This window comes from Zalophus californianus, chromosome 7 (genome assembly GCF_009762305.2).
Source record: "Zalophus californianus isolate mZalCal1 chromosome 7, mZalCal1.pri.v2, whole genome shotgun sequence".
Classification (NCBI taxonomy): domain Eukaryota; kingdom Metazoa; phylum Chordata; class Mammalia; order Carnivora; family Otariidae; genus Zalophus; species Zalophus californianus.
Window position 1 is genome coordinate 131,629,017 of NC_045601.1, and position 17,178 is coordinate 131,646,194.

General features: G+C 42.0%; 1 protein-coding gene across 6 annotated transcripts in view; it reads left to right on the forward strand.

Annotated features, from left to right (window-relative positions):
- Window positions 1–2,219, forward strand: part of HIVEP1 (HIVEP zinc finger 1) — a 140,612-nt gene extending 138,393 nt beyond the window's left edge. For all 6 annotated transcript variants that reach the window (XM_027602095.2, XM_027602094.2, XM_027602099.2 and 3 more), the window contains one exon: window positions 487–2,219. In XM_027602095.2, coding sequence (XP_027457896.2) covers window positions 487–1,665 — 1,179 coding nt within the window. In that variant the 3' untranslated portion in view covers window positions 1,666–2,219. The remainder of the gene's footprint in view (window positions 1–486) is intronic.
- The last annotated feature ends 14,959 nt before the right edge of the window (window positions 2,220–17,178 follow it).

The following is a 17,178-nucleotide window of genomic DNA, read 5'->3' on the forward strand; positions in this document are numbered from 1 at the left end:
TTTTTTATTAATGACAACCCTTTATTTCAAAAATGAGTAATCCAGTTGATTTCCCATTTGAGTTGACATTCATAGCTAACTCATGTTGCAGTTCCTCAATAACCCCTGATCTCTAAAATAGGGTAGAGCTGCTGGTGCCAGCAATAATAACAATAACAACAGGTACAGAACAACAGCAGTATACTTATGGCTACATCTCAAGGTTAGTTTCTGTATAAATGAGACAGCACCCGGGAAATTTGTTCGAAAAATGCGAAGTATTGTACAAAATGTGTTGCTGTTATTTGTATAGAGATTAAAGGTATAATGGGTTTTTTAGTTGGCAATTCATTTCTTAAAATGAAAACCTCATTTTCAGCGAGCTTGTAATTCATATACAAATACACATGCTTCCGCCTGGTTGGGAAGAACAGATTTTATGCCAGCAGTTCAGCTCAGTGACTGAGAGGGCCGTGCTGTAAAAGGGTTTTGTCTCCTGCCTTTCAGAGCGCAGCATCTGTACGGCCCCCTCCTCCTGCGGCCGCGCGCAGCCCTCAGACAGCAGCGGGGGTTCCTTCGGGGGCCTCGCCGCAGCCTGAGGCTCAAGAACAGAAGCAGCAGGTGAGCCTCCAGCCGCCGCCAGGCCTGCCCTCCCCCCAGACCCATCTGTTCAGCCACCTCCCTCTGCATTCTCAGCAGCAGTCCAGGACACCCTACAATATGGTTCCGGTCGGGGGAATCCACGTGGTACCTGCCGGCCTCACGTACTCCACGTTTGTACCCATCCAAGCAGGGCCAATGCAGCTGACGATTCCGGCCGTCACCGTCATTCACAGAACTGTGGGCACCCACGGGGATTCCGCCACGGCAGTTTCGGGCACCACACGCGCCGCCGGAGTGGCCGAATTAAGCGGCGTCGTGCCATGTATTCCCATTGGCCAAATCCGCATGCCGGGCCTTCCGACCCTCGGTGCCCCAGGCCTGCAGCCACTGCCGTCCCTGAGCATGGAAACCGTCAATATCTTGGGCCTCGCCAACACCAACGTGGCCCCGCAAGTGCACCCCCCGGGGCTCGCCCTGAACGCCGTGGGGCTGCAGGTTCTGACGGCAAACGCTGCCTCGCAGAGCAGCCCCACCCCTCAGGCGCACCTTCCGGGCCTCCAGATCGTGAACATCGCGCTGCCCACCTTAATCCCCTCGGTCGGGCAAGTGGCGCTCGACGCGCCGGGCGCCCCCGAGATGCCGCCCGCCCACAGCAGAGCGCGGGAGGCGCCGCCCCAGCCCGCCTCGGCGGCCAGCGCCCATCCCGGCAGCGGCGCCACGTCTCCTCAGGGGTCTCCTCAGGTCCAGCGGGCAAATGCAAAAAAAGTTCCAGATCCCTCCGCCCCCTCCAGACCCCCGGCCGGGCCCGATGGCTCCAGTAAAGTGGACGCAGGGAAGGCCGTCTCAGTGAATCATGTGAAGCCCAAGCCTGAACTCGCGCCCGTGCACGGCCGGCCGGCGGCCGCCGCCGAGCCTCCGCTGCCGGCGCGGCCGGAAGCCGCCCCGGAGCCGCCCGGCCCGCAGGCCCCCTGCACGGACAGAGCGGCGCGCAGGCCCGCGGCGCGGCCCCGGAGGCAGGCCAGCGCCCCGTTCAGCGACGTGAGTAGTGACGACGACGAGGACAGGCTCGTGATAGCGACCTAGGGCCTCGGCGGGGGGCGGGGGGGCTGGTTTCGTTTGGTTTTTTGGTGGTGTTTTTTTTTATATAACACTCAAAGGTTTCTTTGAAAACCCTTCTTTCCTTAAAGCACATTTTTTCTGACATAAACTCATGACTAATCTTTGTGCAATCATGAACTTTTGACCAATAATTGTTGTTTTGTGTCCGCTCCGGCCATTTTTGTACATGTTGTATAGACACTTGTGCCTTTTAGGAGTTTATGTTTAGAAGCTGTACAGATTGTTGAATATCTATATACATAAAATATATATTATATATGTACATGAAAACCAGGTAGTTATTTGTGTTTAGAAAAAAAAAACCTGTCAAATAAATCAAATGATTAAATTATATGTTGCACTGTTAAATATAAATTTTTATGGCTGTGGGGCAGAGTTTCTGTGTATAAATTAGTATGTAAACTCCATATTTATTGTATTCATATTCGTCTTTGAAAATGGGTCTGTCCTTCTTGTGTAAGACAGTAACTTTACACTTCAGACAGATTTCCTGTGTCATGAAATGTTTCAGTAAAATATTGTTTACTGACTTTACCATTGCTTAAGTCGTGCCTTCTTTATACACCCGGTATCAGTGTTCGGAAAAGAGCCATAGGTCACATGTGTGGAAACCACCCCTAGTTTTGAGAAATGGGGGCTTTACTGGTGTTGCGACCGCGTGAAACTCTGAAACCCATACAACTGAGAGCCCTGTTTTTCTTATTTGTGAGCATTCATTTTATAGCTATTAACTTACAGAAGGTTCAGTACTTAGGAACACTTTCTGCAAAATACGTATAGCATACAGCCTGGCATGGGCAAAGTTCCTAAAGGTGGGTGTGACAGTTTGTGGTAAACGTAGAATAAGTTAAAAACAATTGTCCAGAGAACTTGGATGAGGCCCGACCTGTGAAACCGGTTTCTCAGGCTCCGCCCTCAGGTCTGTTCATTAACCACCGGCTAATCTTTCCCTCAGAGGAAGCCCTACTGATTATGCTCACAGAGCTCTCCCGCCAAAACCGAAACGCAGAGGGTCCAAGATTCACGGAAGAACCAAACTCAGACTTGTAAATTACTTAATGTGACTCTCTTTAGAAATGATTCTGTCCTGTCCTGGGAGGCTTAACCAGCTTTACTCCTTCAGAAAAAATTCACAGTTCCCATTGCAGTGATTTGATGATTACTTAAGCATTACACATGCTAGATTGTGAGGAAGTGTTTCAATATTGAAATTGAATACGTAGCATATCATTAAGGCGATGTATTAAGATTTTTTAAAGGCCTCCTTCATGGGGATACCAAAGGTACCAGGCTGGTCAGACAACGGACCGTTGGGGGAAGTATTGGAGACCTGCTGCTGGCCAGCCCCTGCTTTCCGTGACTTTGGGAAAGGCACCCGCCATCTTGGCCTACGTGCCCTGAACCTAAATTATGATCTCTACAACGCAGTCTGGCCCCAGCAGGCTCTGATGGGTCTGTGATGCTTTTGATGCGTGCTTGAATTTTTATTTACGCTTACCGACAGATTAAGTAACAAAATTCTCAAAAATTAAAAAGAAAAACAAAACTATTCCAAGATAGATTTGAAAAGAATTCTAGAAACTTACAAGAATTGCATTGCTCTGTTGATATAGTTGTTGAAAATGAGGTCCATTATCCATCAAATTTCTCAAAATTAATGTTCTCCCTTGATGTCATGCTTTCTATTACACTTTTTATTGTACTTTGCCTAAAATTTTAAAACTATAGCAAACATTTTTATTCTAGAATCATATTTTAGGTATGTGTAAACATCTCTAAAATCAAAAGTAATGCTCAGAATTTTGGGATTGGGTTGTTTTGGTTTTGGTTTTGGTTTTTAGTTTGTATAGATAGAATTTTCTTAATTTGAAAAATTTCCTACATTTAACCAAATACCAAATGTTGTGATATACTTGGATGCTCCCTTGAGAATTATAATACATCTTAAGCTTCTTTTGTAGTCTTGACTTTTCAAGATTCATTAAATTATACACACACCTTTAATATTAGTGACTTTAATACTTCAATGTGACATTCAAATAGTTTGCTAACATGTGAAATATGTAGCTAAGTGAGAAACCCAAGTCTGGGCCATTATGTTTTGAAATAGTCACATAAACAAAATATAAAAGAATAATTTTGAACACTCTGCAAAGTTATCTTTTCCCATGGAGCATTGTTATTCTTAAATATTAAGTGACTTTCAAATAATGCAGTCCAGATTGCTGGTGAGCCTACATTTGACTTTTATTCTTTTGAACTGTCATGAAAGACCCAGGTCACTAGAGAACTAGAGTACAATGACCATAGCAAATCCCCGTGGTAAGTTCTTAGCCAAACCCCCGGTGAAAAGCATAATGTGAGACGATTTCAGTATCTCCTTGTATGAACCCATTGCAATGTCACTCTCAGAAGTGTTGAAAATAGCTAAAGAACCAAAGGTCTGCCTGGCACCTGGCTGGCTCAGTCAGTAGGACATGCGACTTTGATAGCAGGGTCTCAAGTTCAAGCCCCATACTGGGTGTGTAGAGATTACTTAAAAAAAAAGTAAAAAAAGTTCATCTTTCTAGTTTTTAAAGTTTGGTGTATCTGTTTTGTGAAAATGTGTGGAATTAACCTAAGTTAGTGGCATTCAAGTAACTGTTTTCATTCCCCAAGCTTTAGGCTACAATGATACTTAATTTCTTCAGAATGATAATTAACTGATGATATTTCACAAAGAGATTGTGTTTCTCTTCTTTTTTTTTCCCCATAATACAGCCATGACTTTCATTTCATAGGAACTGTATAAATAACACTCTTATTAGATAATCTCTGATCTGAATTTTAAATGATAGGGCTTAACAGGGCTTATGGAGATATCTGTTCATTATTTTTGTTGGAAGACTGTCAAGGTATTTCTTGATGCATGCATGGGTCAAAATATAACATCAGTGGTTCTTTACTTTTCTATTCTTAAGCTTACATTTTTGAGATCAAGTGTAGGCAACACCAAAAGGTGACTTTCATTAAAGTAATTTTGTCTCAAAACTATCTATAAATTCTAAACACGGGATACTAAATCTAAGGCAAGAATCTTCTTCCAAACTGGTTTCTCATGACTTTGAGTTTCTATTTAATATTCAGGGAAGTTATCTAGTTAATATTCAGAATTAATACATATATATATTTATTTAGAGTATTTTAATGACCTTGACTCTCTGCTATTACTACAAAAAAAGACCAAATTTAAAGCAAAAATGGCAAAATATTTTTCTCTACAAGTTTTATAATCTGAAAGTCATGAGGCCCTTACCTCTATTGGGTTCATCTAGAACCTTGCATATACAAGGTTCTGTGGAAGGAACTGTAGACTTCGGAGTTAAAGCAGAGATATAACCTGGCTCCGGGGTATTCCCTGTCCCCTGAACCAGTCTCAGGCCTGAAGAAGACTCAGGCATCCCAGTTCCAGCATTTGTTTAAAGTATCAACCAACTCCAGTACAATGGAAGATACAAAAGAAATCAGAAGGCACACTTTCTACCCCAAAGGAGCATGCTTGCCTAAGACTTAGGCCATATAAACTAGAAAATACTACTAGACCACACACATCTTAGAAACCACAGACTATAAACATTTTGAGAGGTAAGGAAGTTATTAAGGAATGAACGATTTGGGTACGTTGGGGACTGGTGTATTTCGAAAGAGGAGTGGGATTTGGGACTTTAGAGGTAATGCTAAGCAGTAGAACAGAAATAGCTGAGATGACTATGTTACTTAAAAATTATACCTGGGTAGGGGGAACCTGGGTGGCTCAGTTGGTTGAGCATCAGACTCTTGGTTTCAGCTCAGGTCATAATCTCAGGGTCATGAGATCAAGCCCCGCATCAGGGTCTGGACTTAGCGCAAAGTTGGCTAAAGTTTCTCCCTCTCCTGCGCCTACACCCACTCACTCTCTCTCATAAATAAAATCTTTTCAAAAAAAACACGTTCCTGGGAAACAGTCTAAATGGAAGAGAAGATTCACTCAGGCTTTCACCGAATACTTAGCACCAACAATGTAGAGAACACTTTGGAGATACAAATTGAATGCCAATAAGTGTCTACCCTCTAGGAGCTTAAGTTCTGGTAGAAGAGGAAGTGTGAGACCCAGAGTATCTCAAGAGGCATGAGTGGAAGAGTAGTTCCCCTTTATTGGTGGTTTTGCTTTCTGTGGTTGCAGTTGCCCGCCGTCAACCTCAGGTGGAGGCAGGTGTCCCCCCCACCCCCCCGGCGCATCCTCAGCAGCTGAGTGTAGCCTAACGCTTCACCACAGTACCTGTGTCACTCACCCCACTCCATCGCATCACACATCATCATGGGAAGGGTGAGTATGGTACAGTAAGTTATTTTAAGAGAAAGAGACCACATTCAAGTAACTTCTTTTATAGTACATTATAATTGTTCTATTAAAAGTTACTGTCGGGGCACCTGGGTGGCTCAGTCGGTTAAGTGTCTGTCTTCGGCTCAGGTCATGATCCCAGGGTCCTAGGATTGAGGCCCACATCCGGCTCCCTGCTCAGAGGGGCGTCTGCTTCTCCCTCTGCCTCTGCTCCCCCTGCTTGTGCTCTCTCTACGCCCCCCAAATAAATAGAATCTTAAAAAAAATAGTTACTCTTGATCTTTTACTGTGCCTCATTTAAACATTAAATTTTATCATAGCTATCTATGTGTTGGAGAAAACAACAAATAGAGGGTTCAGTACTATCTGTGGTTTCACACGTCCACTGGGGGGAGGGTCTTGGAACATATCGCCACAGACAAGAGGGCCTACTGGACAACCAAGAGCATTGGTACATCTAAGGGGGAGTTCCTGGTTAGATTGATCAGAGAATGCTTTATGGAGCACGTGACATTTAAGCTTGGCCTTGAAGGGACTTCACTAAGCCGAAACAATAGAAGGGAAGGACATTATGGACAGAGGATGTAGAGGGCAACCAATATTTATCACCGCCATGTGTTGTTTGTAATCTCACTTAAACCCAGGCAGGCGTTATTCTCCCATTTTATAGAGAAGAAGGCTGCATCTCTCATTGTTTTGAATCTTCGTCCTGCTAGTGCAGGAGCTGGTATTGAACCCAGGATTGCCTGACAATGGTGTTGCACAGAAGCGAAGATACAGGAAGCGGGAAGAAAGATCAAGACGGAGCAGACGTTTTTAGTGGTTTAGCAAGCACCCGACATAGCCGTGGTGATACTGTGGAGAACAAGGGATGGAATTGAAGACGATTAAAAATGTGTGGGCTGGGGCACCCGGGTGGCTTGGTCGGTTAAGCGTCTGCCTTCAGCTCGGGTCATGATCCCGGGGTCCTGGGATCAAGTCCTGCATCGGGCTCCCTGCTCAGCCGGGAGTTTGCTTCTCCCTCTCCCACTCCCCCTGCTTGTGCTCTCTCTCTCTGTGTGTGTGTCAAATAAATTAAAAAAAAAAAAAAAAAGTGTGTGGGCTCCTCTGTGAAGGGGGCACTCCCTGGGTCAGAGTCATTCATGTAGGCAAAGGAGTGTCATTTTTTAATGGGCAAATAATTTAGGGGAGGAACTGGCAATAACAGGCCAGAGAAGTGAGGAGGAGAAGGAAGTAATACAGGGAGCATGGAAAGCCGACACACATGATCCATTACCAAGCTGGCCACAGTATTTCTTCTTAATTGGTGGACTCAATAAAATTACAGGAGACATTTATTGATCATGCAAACAGATGAGGATCAGTGTCCAAGAAGATTGGACCAACTGGAGAGATGGGCTGGATATAAGACAAAATTTCACAGAAAAAATTAAACTATTTCAAAATGTAGCCGTTTCATTTATATAAAGTTCAGTATATGCCATTTTTATCCCCCCCCCAAAAAAAAGCATAGTCTTGGGAATATTAGAAATACATTTGTTAGGGGGGCGGAGCAAGATGGCGGAGGAGTAGGAGACCTAGATTTCGTCTGGTCTCAGGAATTCAGCTGAATAGGGATCAAAACCATTCTGAACACCTACGAACTCAACAGGAGATCGAACAGGAGAGTAGCAACAACTCTCTGAACAGAGAAGCGACCACTTACTGGAAGGTAGGACGTGCGGAGAAGTGAATCCGAGGCGATATTCGGGAGGATAGACGGCGGGGGAGGGGCCTCCGCCGGCCGCTTCTGGCAAGTGCTAGAGCCGCAGAGCACAAAATCGGACCTTTTAGAAGTCGGCTCCGCTGAGGGACGTCGCTCCAGTGGCTAAGCGGGGGGTGGAACCCTCGCGGGACAGTGTGGTCTCAGGACCCTCAGGGTCACAGAGATACCGGGGGTGCCTGAGTGCGCCAGAGCTCCCAGGTATCACAGCGGGGAAGCCGGCTGCAGAGACGGAGCAGAGTCGCGGGCTCTCAGCTCAGGGTGGCCATAAACTGTGATCTGCGGCCCAGTCGGGGCACGGCTCCTCCAGCAGGGACCCAACAAGCAGCAGATCCGGGGAGACTCCCCTTCCTTCCTGGGGAGGAGCGGTGCGGGAACGCATTGCAGGGATCTGCTGGGTTTGGAGACTCCGCGCGGGGTCGGGTGCCAGAGATAGAAACGCTCGATCACAGGCCGGGTGAGCACGGAGTGCGGCCGGAGACCGGGGACACGGAAGTGACTGCTTTTCTCTGGGGGCGCACTGAGGAGCGGGGCCCCGAGTTCTCAGCTCCTCCGGGTGGAGATTGGGAGGCCACCATTTCTGCCCTGGTCCTCCAAAGCTGTACCAAGAGCTCGCAGGGAACAAAAGCTCCTGAGAGCAAACCGGAGCAGCTTCCTTAGCCCAGACCGACAAGGGCGGGGCAATTCTGCCTCCGGCAAAGACATTTGGAAACCACAGCAACAGGCCCCTCCCCCAGAAGATCAGCACAAACAGCCAGCAAGCCAAGACCAAGTTGATCGATCAAGGAGAATGGGAGAACTCCAGCGCTAGGGGAATACTGCACATAGATTCATGGCTTTTTTTTTTTTTTTACCATGATTCATTATTTCATCAAAGTTAATTTTTGTTGACTGTTTTTTTTTTATTTTTCTTTTTCCCTTTTTCAACCAACATCTTATCAATCCCCTTTTTAAAAAAAAAAACATTTTTTATTTTTCATTTTTAGAGTCATATTTTATCCCTTCATAGTAGTTACCCTTATTTTTGGCATATATATATAAGTTGTTCTCTCTTTAAAATTTTGAGGTACAGTTTCTTCTAACAGATCAAAATATACCCTAAATCACTAGTGTATGGCTTTGTTCTAGTCTCCTGCCTGATCACATTCTCTCCCTTTTTCTTTTTTTTTTCTTAAATCTTCTTTCCTTTTTCAAACAACTTATCTTACCAAGTCCTTTTATAAGATCTTTTATAATTTTCATCTTTACAGTCATCTTCCATCCCTTCATTGTATCAACCCTTATTTTGTACATATATGTCTTTCTTCCTTTAAAATTTTAGGAGGCACTTTTTTCTAACAGACCAAAATACGCCCAAAATCTAGTGTGTGGCACTGATCTATGCACTAGCCTGATCATATTTGATCATATTCTGCCTTTTTTGTATTGTTTTGTTTTTGTTTTTATCTTTTTTTTCTTTTTTTTTTCTCTTTCTTTTTTCTTTCTTTCGCTTTCTTTTCCCCTGGTTTCAGGTCTTTTCTGATTTGTATACAGTATATTTGCTGGGGACGTTGTAAACCTGTTAGCATTTTGTTCTCTCATTCATCTATTCTCCTCTGGACAAAATGACAAGACAAAAGAAATCATCTCAGCAAAAAGAACAAGAGGTAGTACCGTCAGCCAGGGACCTACTCAATACAGACATTAGTACGATGTCGGACCTAGAGTTCAGAATCATGACTTTAAAGATACTAGCTGGGCTTGAAAAAAGCGTGGAAGTTATTAGAGAAACCCTTTCTAGAGAAATAAAAGAACTAAAATCTAACCAAATCGAAATCAAAAAGGCTATTGATGAGGTGCAATCAAAAATGGGGGCACTAAATGCTAGGATAAATGAGGCAGAAGAGAGAATCAGCGATATAGAAGACCAAATGATGGAAAATAAAGAGGCTGAGAAAAAGAGAGGAAAAACAGCTACAGGATCACGAGGGCAGAATTCGAGAGATAAGTGATACGATAAGATGAAACAACATTAGAATAATTGGGATCCCAGAAGAAGAAGAGAGAGAGAGAGGGGCAGAAGGTATATTGGAGCAAATTATAGCAGAGAACTTCCCTAATGTGAGGAAGGAAACAGGCATTAAAATCCAGGAGGCACAGAGAACCCCTCTCAAAATCAATAATAATAGGTCAACACCCTGACATCTAATAGTAAAACTTACGAGTCTCAGAGACAAAGAGAAAATCCTGAAAGCAGCTCGGGAGAAGAGATATGTAACCTACAATGGTAGAAACATTAGATTGGCAACAGACCTATCCACAGAGACCTGGCAGGCCAGAAAGGACTGGCAAGATATCTTCAGAGCACTAAACGAGAAAAATATGCAGCCAAGAATACTATATCCAGCTAGGCTATCATTGAAAATAGAAGGAGAGATAAAAAGCTTCCAGAACAAACAAAAACTAAAGGAATTTGCAAACACGAAACCAGCCCTCCAAGAAATATTGAGAGGGGTCCTCTAAGCAAAGAGAGAACCTAAAAGCAGCAAAGAGCAGAAACGAACACAGACAACAGACAGTTAACAGTCACCTTACAGGTAATACAATGGCACTAAATTCATACCTTTCAATAGTTACCCTGAATGTAAATGGGCTAAATGCCCCAATCAAAAGATACAGGCTATCAGATTGGATTAAAAAACAAGACCCATCCATATGCTGTCTGCAAGAGACTCATTTTAGACCCAAAGACACCCCCAGATTGAAAGTGAGGGGGTGGAAAACCATTTACCATGCTAATGGACACCAAAAGAAAGCTGGGGTGGCAATCCTTATATCAGACAAACTAGATTTTAAAACAAAGACTGTAATAAGAGATGAGGAAGGACACTATATCCTACTTAAAGGGTCTATCCAACAAGAAGATCTAACAATTGTAAATATCTATGCCCCGAACATGGGAGCAGCCAATTATATAAGGCAATTAATAACAAAAGCAAAGAAACACATTGACAACAATACAATAATAGTGGGGGACTTTAACACCCCCCTGACTGAAATGGACAGATCATCTAAGCAAAAGATCAACAAGGAAATAAAGACTTTAAATGACACACTGGACCAAATGGACTTCACAGACATATTCAGAACATTCCATCCCAAAGCAACGGAATACACATTCTTCTCTAGTGCCCATGGAACATTCTCCAGAATTGATCACATCCTAGGTCACAAATCAGATCTCAATCGGTACCAAAAGATTGGGATCATTCCCTGCATATTTTCAGACCACAATGCTTTGAAACTAGAACTCAACCACAAGAGGAAAGTCGGAAAGAACTCAAATACATGGAGGCTAAAGAGCATCCTACTAAAGAATGAATGGGTCAACCAAGAAATTAAAGAAGAATTAAAAAAATTCATGGAAACCAATGAAAATGAAAACACAACTGTTCAAAATCTTTGGGATACAGCAAAGGCAGTCCTGAGAGGAAAGTATATAGCGATACAAGCCTTTCTCAAGAAACAAGAAAGGTCTGAAATACACAACCTAACCCTACAACTAAAGGAGCTGGAGAAAGAACAGCAAATAAAGCCTAAACCTAGCAGGAGAAGAGAAATCATTAAGATCAGAGCAGAAATCAATGAACTAGAAACCAAAAGAACAGTAGAACAGATCAACGAAACTAGGAGCTGGTTCTTTGAAAGAATTAACAAGATTGATAAACCCCTGGCCAGACTGATCAAAAAGAAAAGAGAAATGACCCAAATCAACAAAATCATGAATGAAAGAGGAGAGATCACAACCAACACCAAAGAAATACAAACAATTATAAGAACATATTATGAGCAACTCTATGCCAGCAAATTAGATAACCTGGAAAAAATGGGTGCATTCCTAGAGATGTATCAACTACCAAAATTGAACCAGGAAGAAATAGAAAACCTGAACAGACCTATAACCACTAAGGAAATTGAAACAGTCATCAAAAATCTCCCAAGAAACAAAAGCCCAGGGCCAGATGGCTTCCCAGGGGAATTCTATCAGACATTTCAAGAAGAATTAATACCTATTCTCCTGAAACTGTTCCAAAAAATAGAAATGGAAGGGAAACTTCCAAACTCATTTTATGAGGCCAGCATTACCTTGATCCCAAAACCAGACAAAGACCCCATCAAAAAAGAGAATTACAGACCAATATCCTTGATGAACATGGATGCAAAAATTCTCACCAAAATACTAGCCAATAGGATCCAACAGTACATTAAAAGGATTATTCACCATGACCAAGTGGGATTTATTCCTGGGCTGCAAGGCTGGTTCAACATCCGCAAATCAATCAACGTGATACAATACATTAACAAAAGAAAGAACAAGAATCATATGATCCTCTCAATAGATGCAGAAAAAGCATTTGACAAAGTACAACATCCTTTCTTGATCAAAACTCTTCAGAGTATAGGGATAGAGGGTACATACCTCAATATCATAAAAGCCATCTATGAAAAACCTACAGCGAATATCATTCTCAATGGGGAAAGGCTGAGAGCTTTTCCCCTAAGGTCAGGAACGCGGCAGGGATGTCCACTCTCACCACTGATATTCAACATAGTATTAGAAGTCCTAGCCACAGCAATCAGACAACAAAAAGAAATCAAAGGCATCCAAATCGGCAAAGAGGAAGTCAAACTCTCACTCTTTGCAGATGATATGATACTGTATGTGGAAAACCCAAAAGACTCCACCCCAAAACTGCTAGAACTCATACAGGAATTCAGTAAAGTAGCAGGATATAAAATCAATGCACAGAAATCAGTGGCATTCCTATACACCAACAACAAGACAGAAGAGAGACAAATCAAGGAGTCGATCCCATTTACAATTGCACCCAAAACCATTAGATACCTAGGAATAAATCTAACCAAAGAGGCAAAGGATCTGTACTCAGAAAACTATAAAATACTCATGAAAGAAATTGAAGAAGACACAAAGAAATGGAAAAACGTTCCATGCTCATGGATTGGGAGAATCAACATTGTGAAGATGTCAATGCTACCTAGAGCAATCTACACATTCAATGCAATCCCCATCAAAATACCATCCACTTTTTTCAAAGAAATGGAACAAATAATCCTAAAATTTGTATGGAACCAGAAGAGACCCAGAATAGCCAGAGGAATACTGAAAAAGAAAAGCAAAGCTGGTGGCATCACAATTCCGGACTTCCAGCTCTATTACAAAGCTGTCATCATCAAGACAGTATGGTACTGGCACAAAAACAGACACATCGATCAATGGAACAGAATCGAGAGCCCAGAAATGGACCCTCAACTCTATGGTCAACTTATTTTTGACAAAGCAGGAAAGAATGTCCAATGGCAAAAAGACAGTCTCTTCAACAAATGGTGTTGGGAAAATTGGACAGCCACATGCAGAAGAATGAAACTGGACCATTTCCTTACACCACACACAAAAATAGACTCCAAATGGTTGAAAGACCTAAATGTGAGACAGGAGTCCATCCAAATCCTAAAGGAGAACACAGGTAGCAACCTTTTCGACCTTAGCCGCAGCAACTTCTTCCTAGAAACATCGCCAAAGGCATGGGAAGCCAGGGCAAAAATGAACTATTGGGATTTCATCAAGATAAAAAGCTTTTGCACAGCAAAAGAAACAGTCCACAAAACCAAAAGACAACCGACAGAATGGGAGAAAATATTTGCAAATGACATATCAGATAAAGGGCTAGTATCCAAAATCTATAAAGAACTTATCAAACTCAACACCCAAAGAACAAATAATCCAATCAAGAAATGGGCAGAAGACATGAACAGACATTTCTCCAAAGAAGACATCCAAATGGCCAACAGGCACATGAAAAAGTGCTCAACATCGCTCGGCATCAGGGAAATCCAAATCAAAACCTCAATGAGATACCACCTCACACCCGTCAGAATGGCTAAAATTAACAAGTCAGGGAACGACAGATGTTGGCGGGGATGTGGAGAAAGGGGAACCCTCCTACACTGTTGGTGGGAATGCAAGCTGGTGCAACCACTCTGGAAAACAGTATGGAGGTTCCTCAAACAGTTGAAATTAGAGCTACCGTTCGATCCAGCAATTGCACTACTGGGTATTTACCACAAAGATACAAATGTAGGGACCCGAAGGGGTACGTGTACCCCAATGTTTATAGCAGCAATGTCCACAATAGCCAAACTGTGGAAAGAGCCAAGATGCCCATCGACAGATGAATGGATAAAGAAGAGGTGGTATATATACACAATGGAATATTATGCAGCCATCAAAAGGAATGAGATCTTGCCATTTGCAACGACGTGGATGGAACTGGAGGGTGTTATGCTGAGTGAAATAAGTCAATCAGAGAAAGACATGTATCACATGACCTCACTGATATGAGGAATTCTTAATCTCAGGAAACAAACTGAGTGTTACTGGAGTGGTTGGGGGTGGGAGGGATGGGGTGGCTGGGTGATAGACATTGGGGAGGGTATGTGCTACGGTGAGCGCTGTGAATTGTGTAAGACTGTTGAATCACAGATCTGTACTTCTGAAACAAATAATGCAACATATTTTAAGAAAAAAGAAAAAGAAGAAGATAACAGGAGAGGAAGAAAAGGGGAGTATGTCAGAGGGGGAGAAGAACCATGAGAGATGATGGACTCCGAAAAACAAACTGAGGGTTCTAGAGGGGAGGGGGGTAGGGGGATGGGTTAGCCTGGTGATGGGTATTGAGGAGGGCACGTTCTGCATGGAGCACTGGGTGTTATGAACAAACAATGAATCATGGAACACTGCATCAAAAACTAATGATGTAATATATGGTGATTAACATAACAATAAAAAAAAAGAAATACATTAGTTAGACCCACATGCAAAAATAGCCATGCTTTGTTCCCTTGTGGACAGAGCACCATGGGAGTATTCTTCATAACTGCGACTTCTGGACCCCAAGCCTGAACAATATAGAAACAAATGAGCACATTTTGAGGCCATCAGGCCCTGAGGCCAAGCCTTGGGAAGGGCCTTCCTGAGAGGGCCCAGAGGCAGGACTACCTGGACATTATGACAGCGAAGAAAGCACTTCAGGAGAGTCATAACAGCAGAAATAATACAGAGTTATAATAATGAATGATAAAGAAAGAAAGAATAACAATAAAGTTGTCTTTCCAGTAGGGGAGAGAGAGTTTGGGGATTATGAAAAAAAAAAAGCAGGCCATTGTGATGGAAATACCAGGTCTCCATTACCTTTTGTGTGAAACCAGGATTAGCCTCCCAGCAAGCAGCCAGTGGGAATTTGTGGCCCCAAACTAAAACTCACATTTGCGTAATAACCAGACAGAGAGGAATATATCTTCAAGGAAGACTGCAACACTAAAAATTCTAGTATTCCACCAATCCTTCAAGGTCTATCCGGACTAGCCCAGGGGAGGGCCTGCCGAACTATCCTCCTTTCCATTTTGTTCTGAAGCAAATTTTACAAAAACACCATTTCCCAGTGCTTCAGTGCTGGGGACAATATCTGTTCTGGAAACATGCAGACACGACTGAGAAGAGCCCCAGAAACTGGGATCCGTGACCCCAGCCCTATTCTAACAGCAGGGAGAAGGACCAGGCAGATGTTTCTCTCCAAGTCATGGATCAAGTTTTGCTTATTTTGTAGTTGGGGCCCTTTTTAAAATAAAAAGTCCCCATGACATAGAACAAAAATGTTCTCATCACTATGCTTTTGTTCTCTGAGAAGTTAGGGTTGTCTCCTTCTGATAATGCCTGAGGTCACATGGGAAATGTAGGCTGTATTCCAGCACACTGAAGAACTATTCTTTCGAAGCTCTAGATTCTGGTAGGCCTGGGGCTGCACGTAGAGGTAATGATGGAAGAATGGTAAGCTTTACACTTTATTTCCCCACCACCCAGGCCTTGTGCCATGCTGAAAAGATGTAGCTGACTTAGGTTATTAGGATGAAACTCTAAGTTAAAAGTGAACATTTCCTGGCTTAAAAGGATATGATAAATTCATTTTCAGAATCAGGTAAATTTTCCTACTTAAACTAATAAAGTATCCATACAGACAAAAGTTTTGAGGTCATCCATGGATTCAATAGAGTATTTTATGAACAAGTCACCTTATGTATAATGCAGTATTTCTAATTTTGATAATTATGACAAATATTATATGATGTTATTTCCATTTTATGGTTGAGAATATTGCCTAAGGGTTACAAAGTAGTGAGGCTAAGCTTGGAAACTAAGTCTTTTTTCTTTTTTCCCACTGTACCATGCTGCTTTTCAGTAGTGATTTACAGTAATTGGGTTGTATTGTATTCATTTCTAGGTGAAAGTCTACTTAGTATTCATAAAACATCCCATTTAAATTTCTGACTGAAATGAGTACATCCAGTGCCATGCATATTTGTATGGATATTAGATTTTATAACCTTTCTATATGCCCTTTCTCATAATTGATATAATAGGAGCCATAAAAATATTTAGTGAGGAAATATTTAATTTAAATAGCGGGAGATAAAATAGCAATGTAAAGTGACAATCCTAATCAAGTATAAAACATGTAAATTTCCAAAGTATATTAGGTTTCAATTATTAGTCATTATTCAGAAAAATGTCTTTGTTACACATCTTATGGTGGTGAAAGCCAAATGAAAGGGGAAAGTTGAACATAGATTCACATTGTTTTGGATATAGACATGGTTTGAGCACAGCATACCATTATATTATAAAGTCTCTGAATCTCATCCTTTCAGAAATATTTTCAAAAAGAAATAGAGCAATTGTCTGTTACTTTTGATAGAGAAGAAAATTATTTAAACATATTTCTCCTGCAAGAGGGAGCATCAAATTGTACTTTTTAAAAAATATCTTAAATTATGCTATTTAAATATAATGCAAAGAAAGCAAAGATTGGAATTTAGAAGGAAATGAAGACATTAACAAATTCTTTTTACAGAACCAGTAAGAGAGAAAAAAAAAAATTGATCTCCTTATAGCAAATGATTCCGTATCTCAGAATAAACCAATAGAAGCAACTATATAGAATTTACTCTTTCTTATTTTCTTCCAGATCTCACCTTTGGTGTCTGGATTATAGTAGTGAATAATTAGATACCTTTCATAATGTCCACGTACTTGTGGGCTTTATAAAGTTATAAAAACCAATAGGCATTTGTTATGTAGTTGGTTTTTGCTGGAGACATCTTTCATTCATTCGTTTTCAGTTACTTGAAAGACAGTATGTTTAGTTATTTATCTATGAATGTTGCCAAATGGGATCTAAGGAAACCATGTTAGGTGAAAGACAACAGGACTTTACATTCCTGGAGGTCAATCATGGAAAGA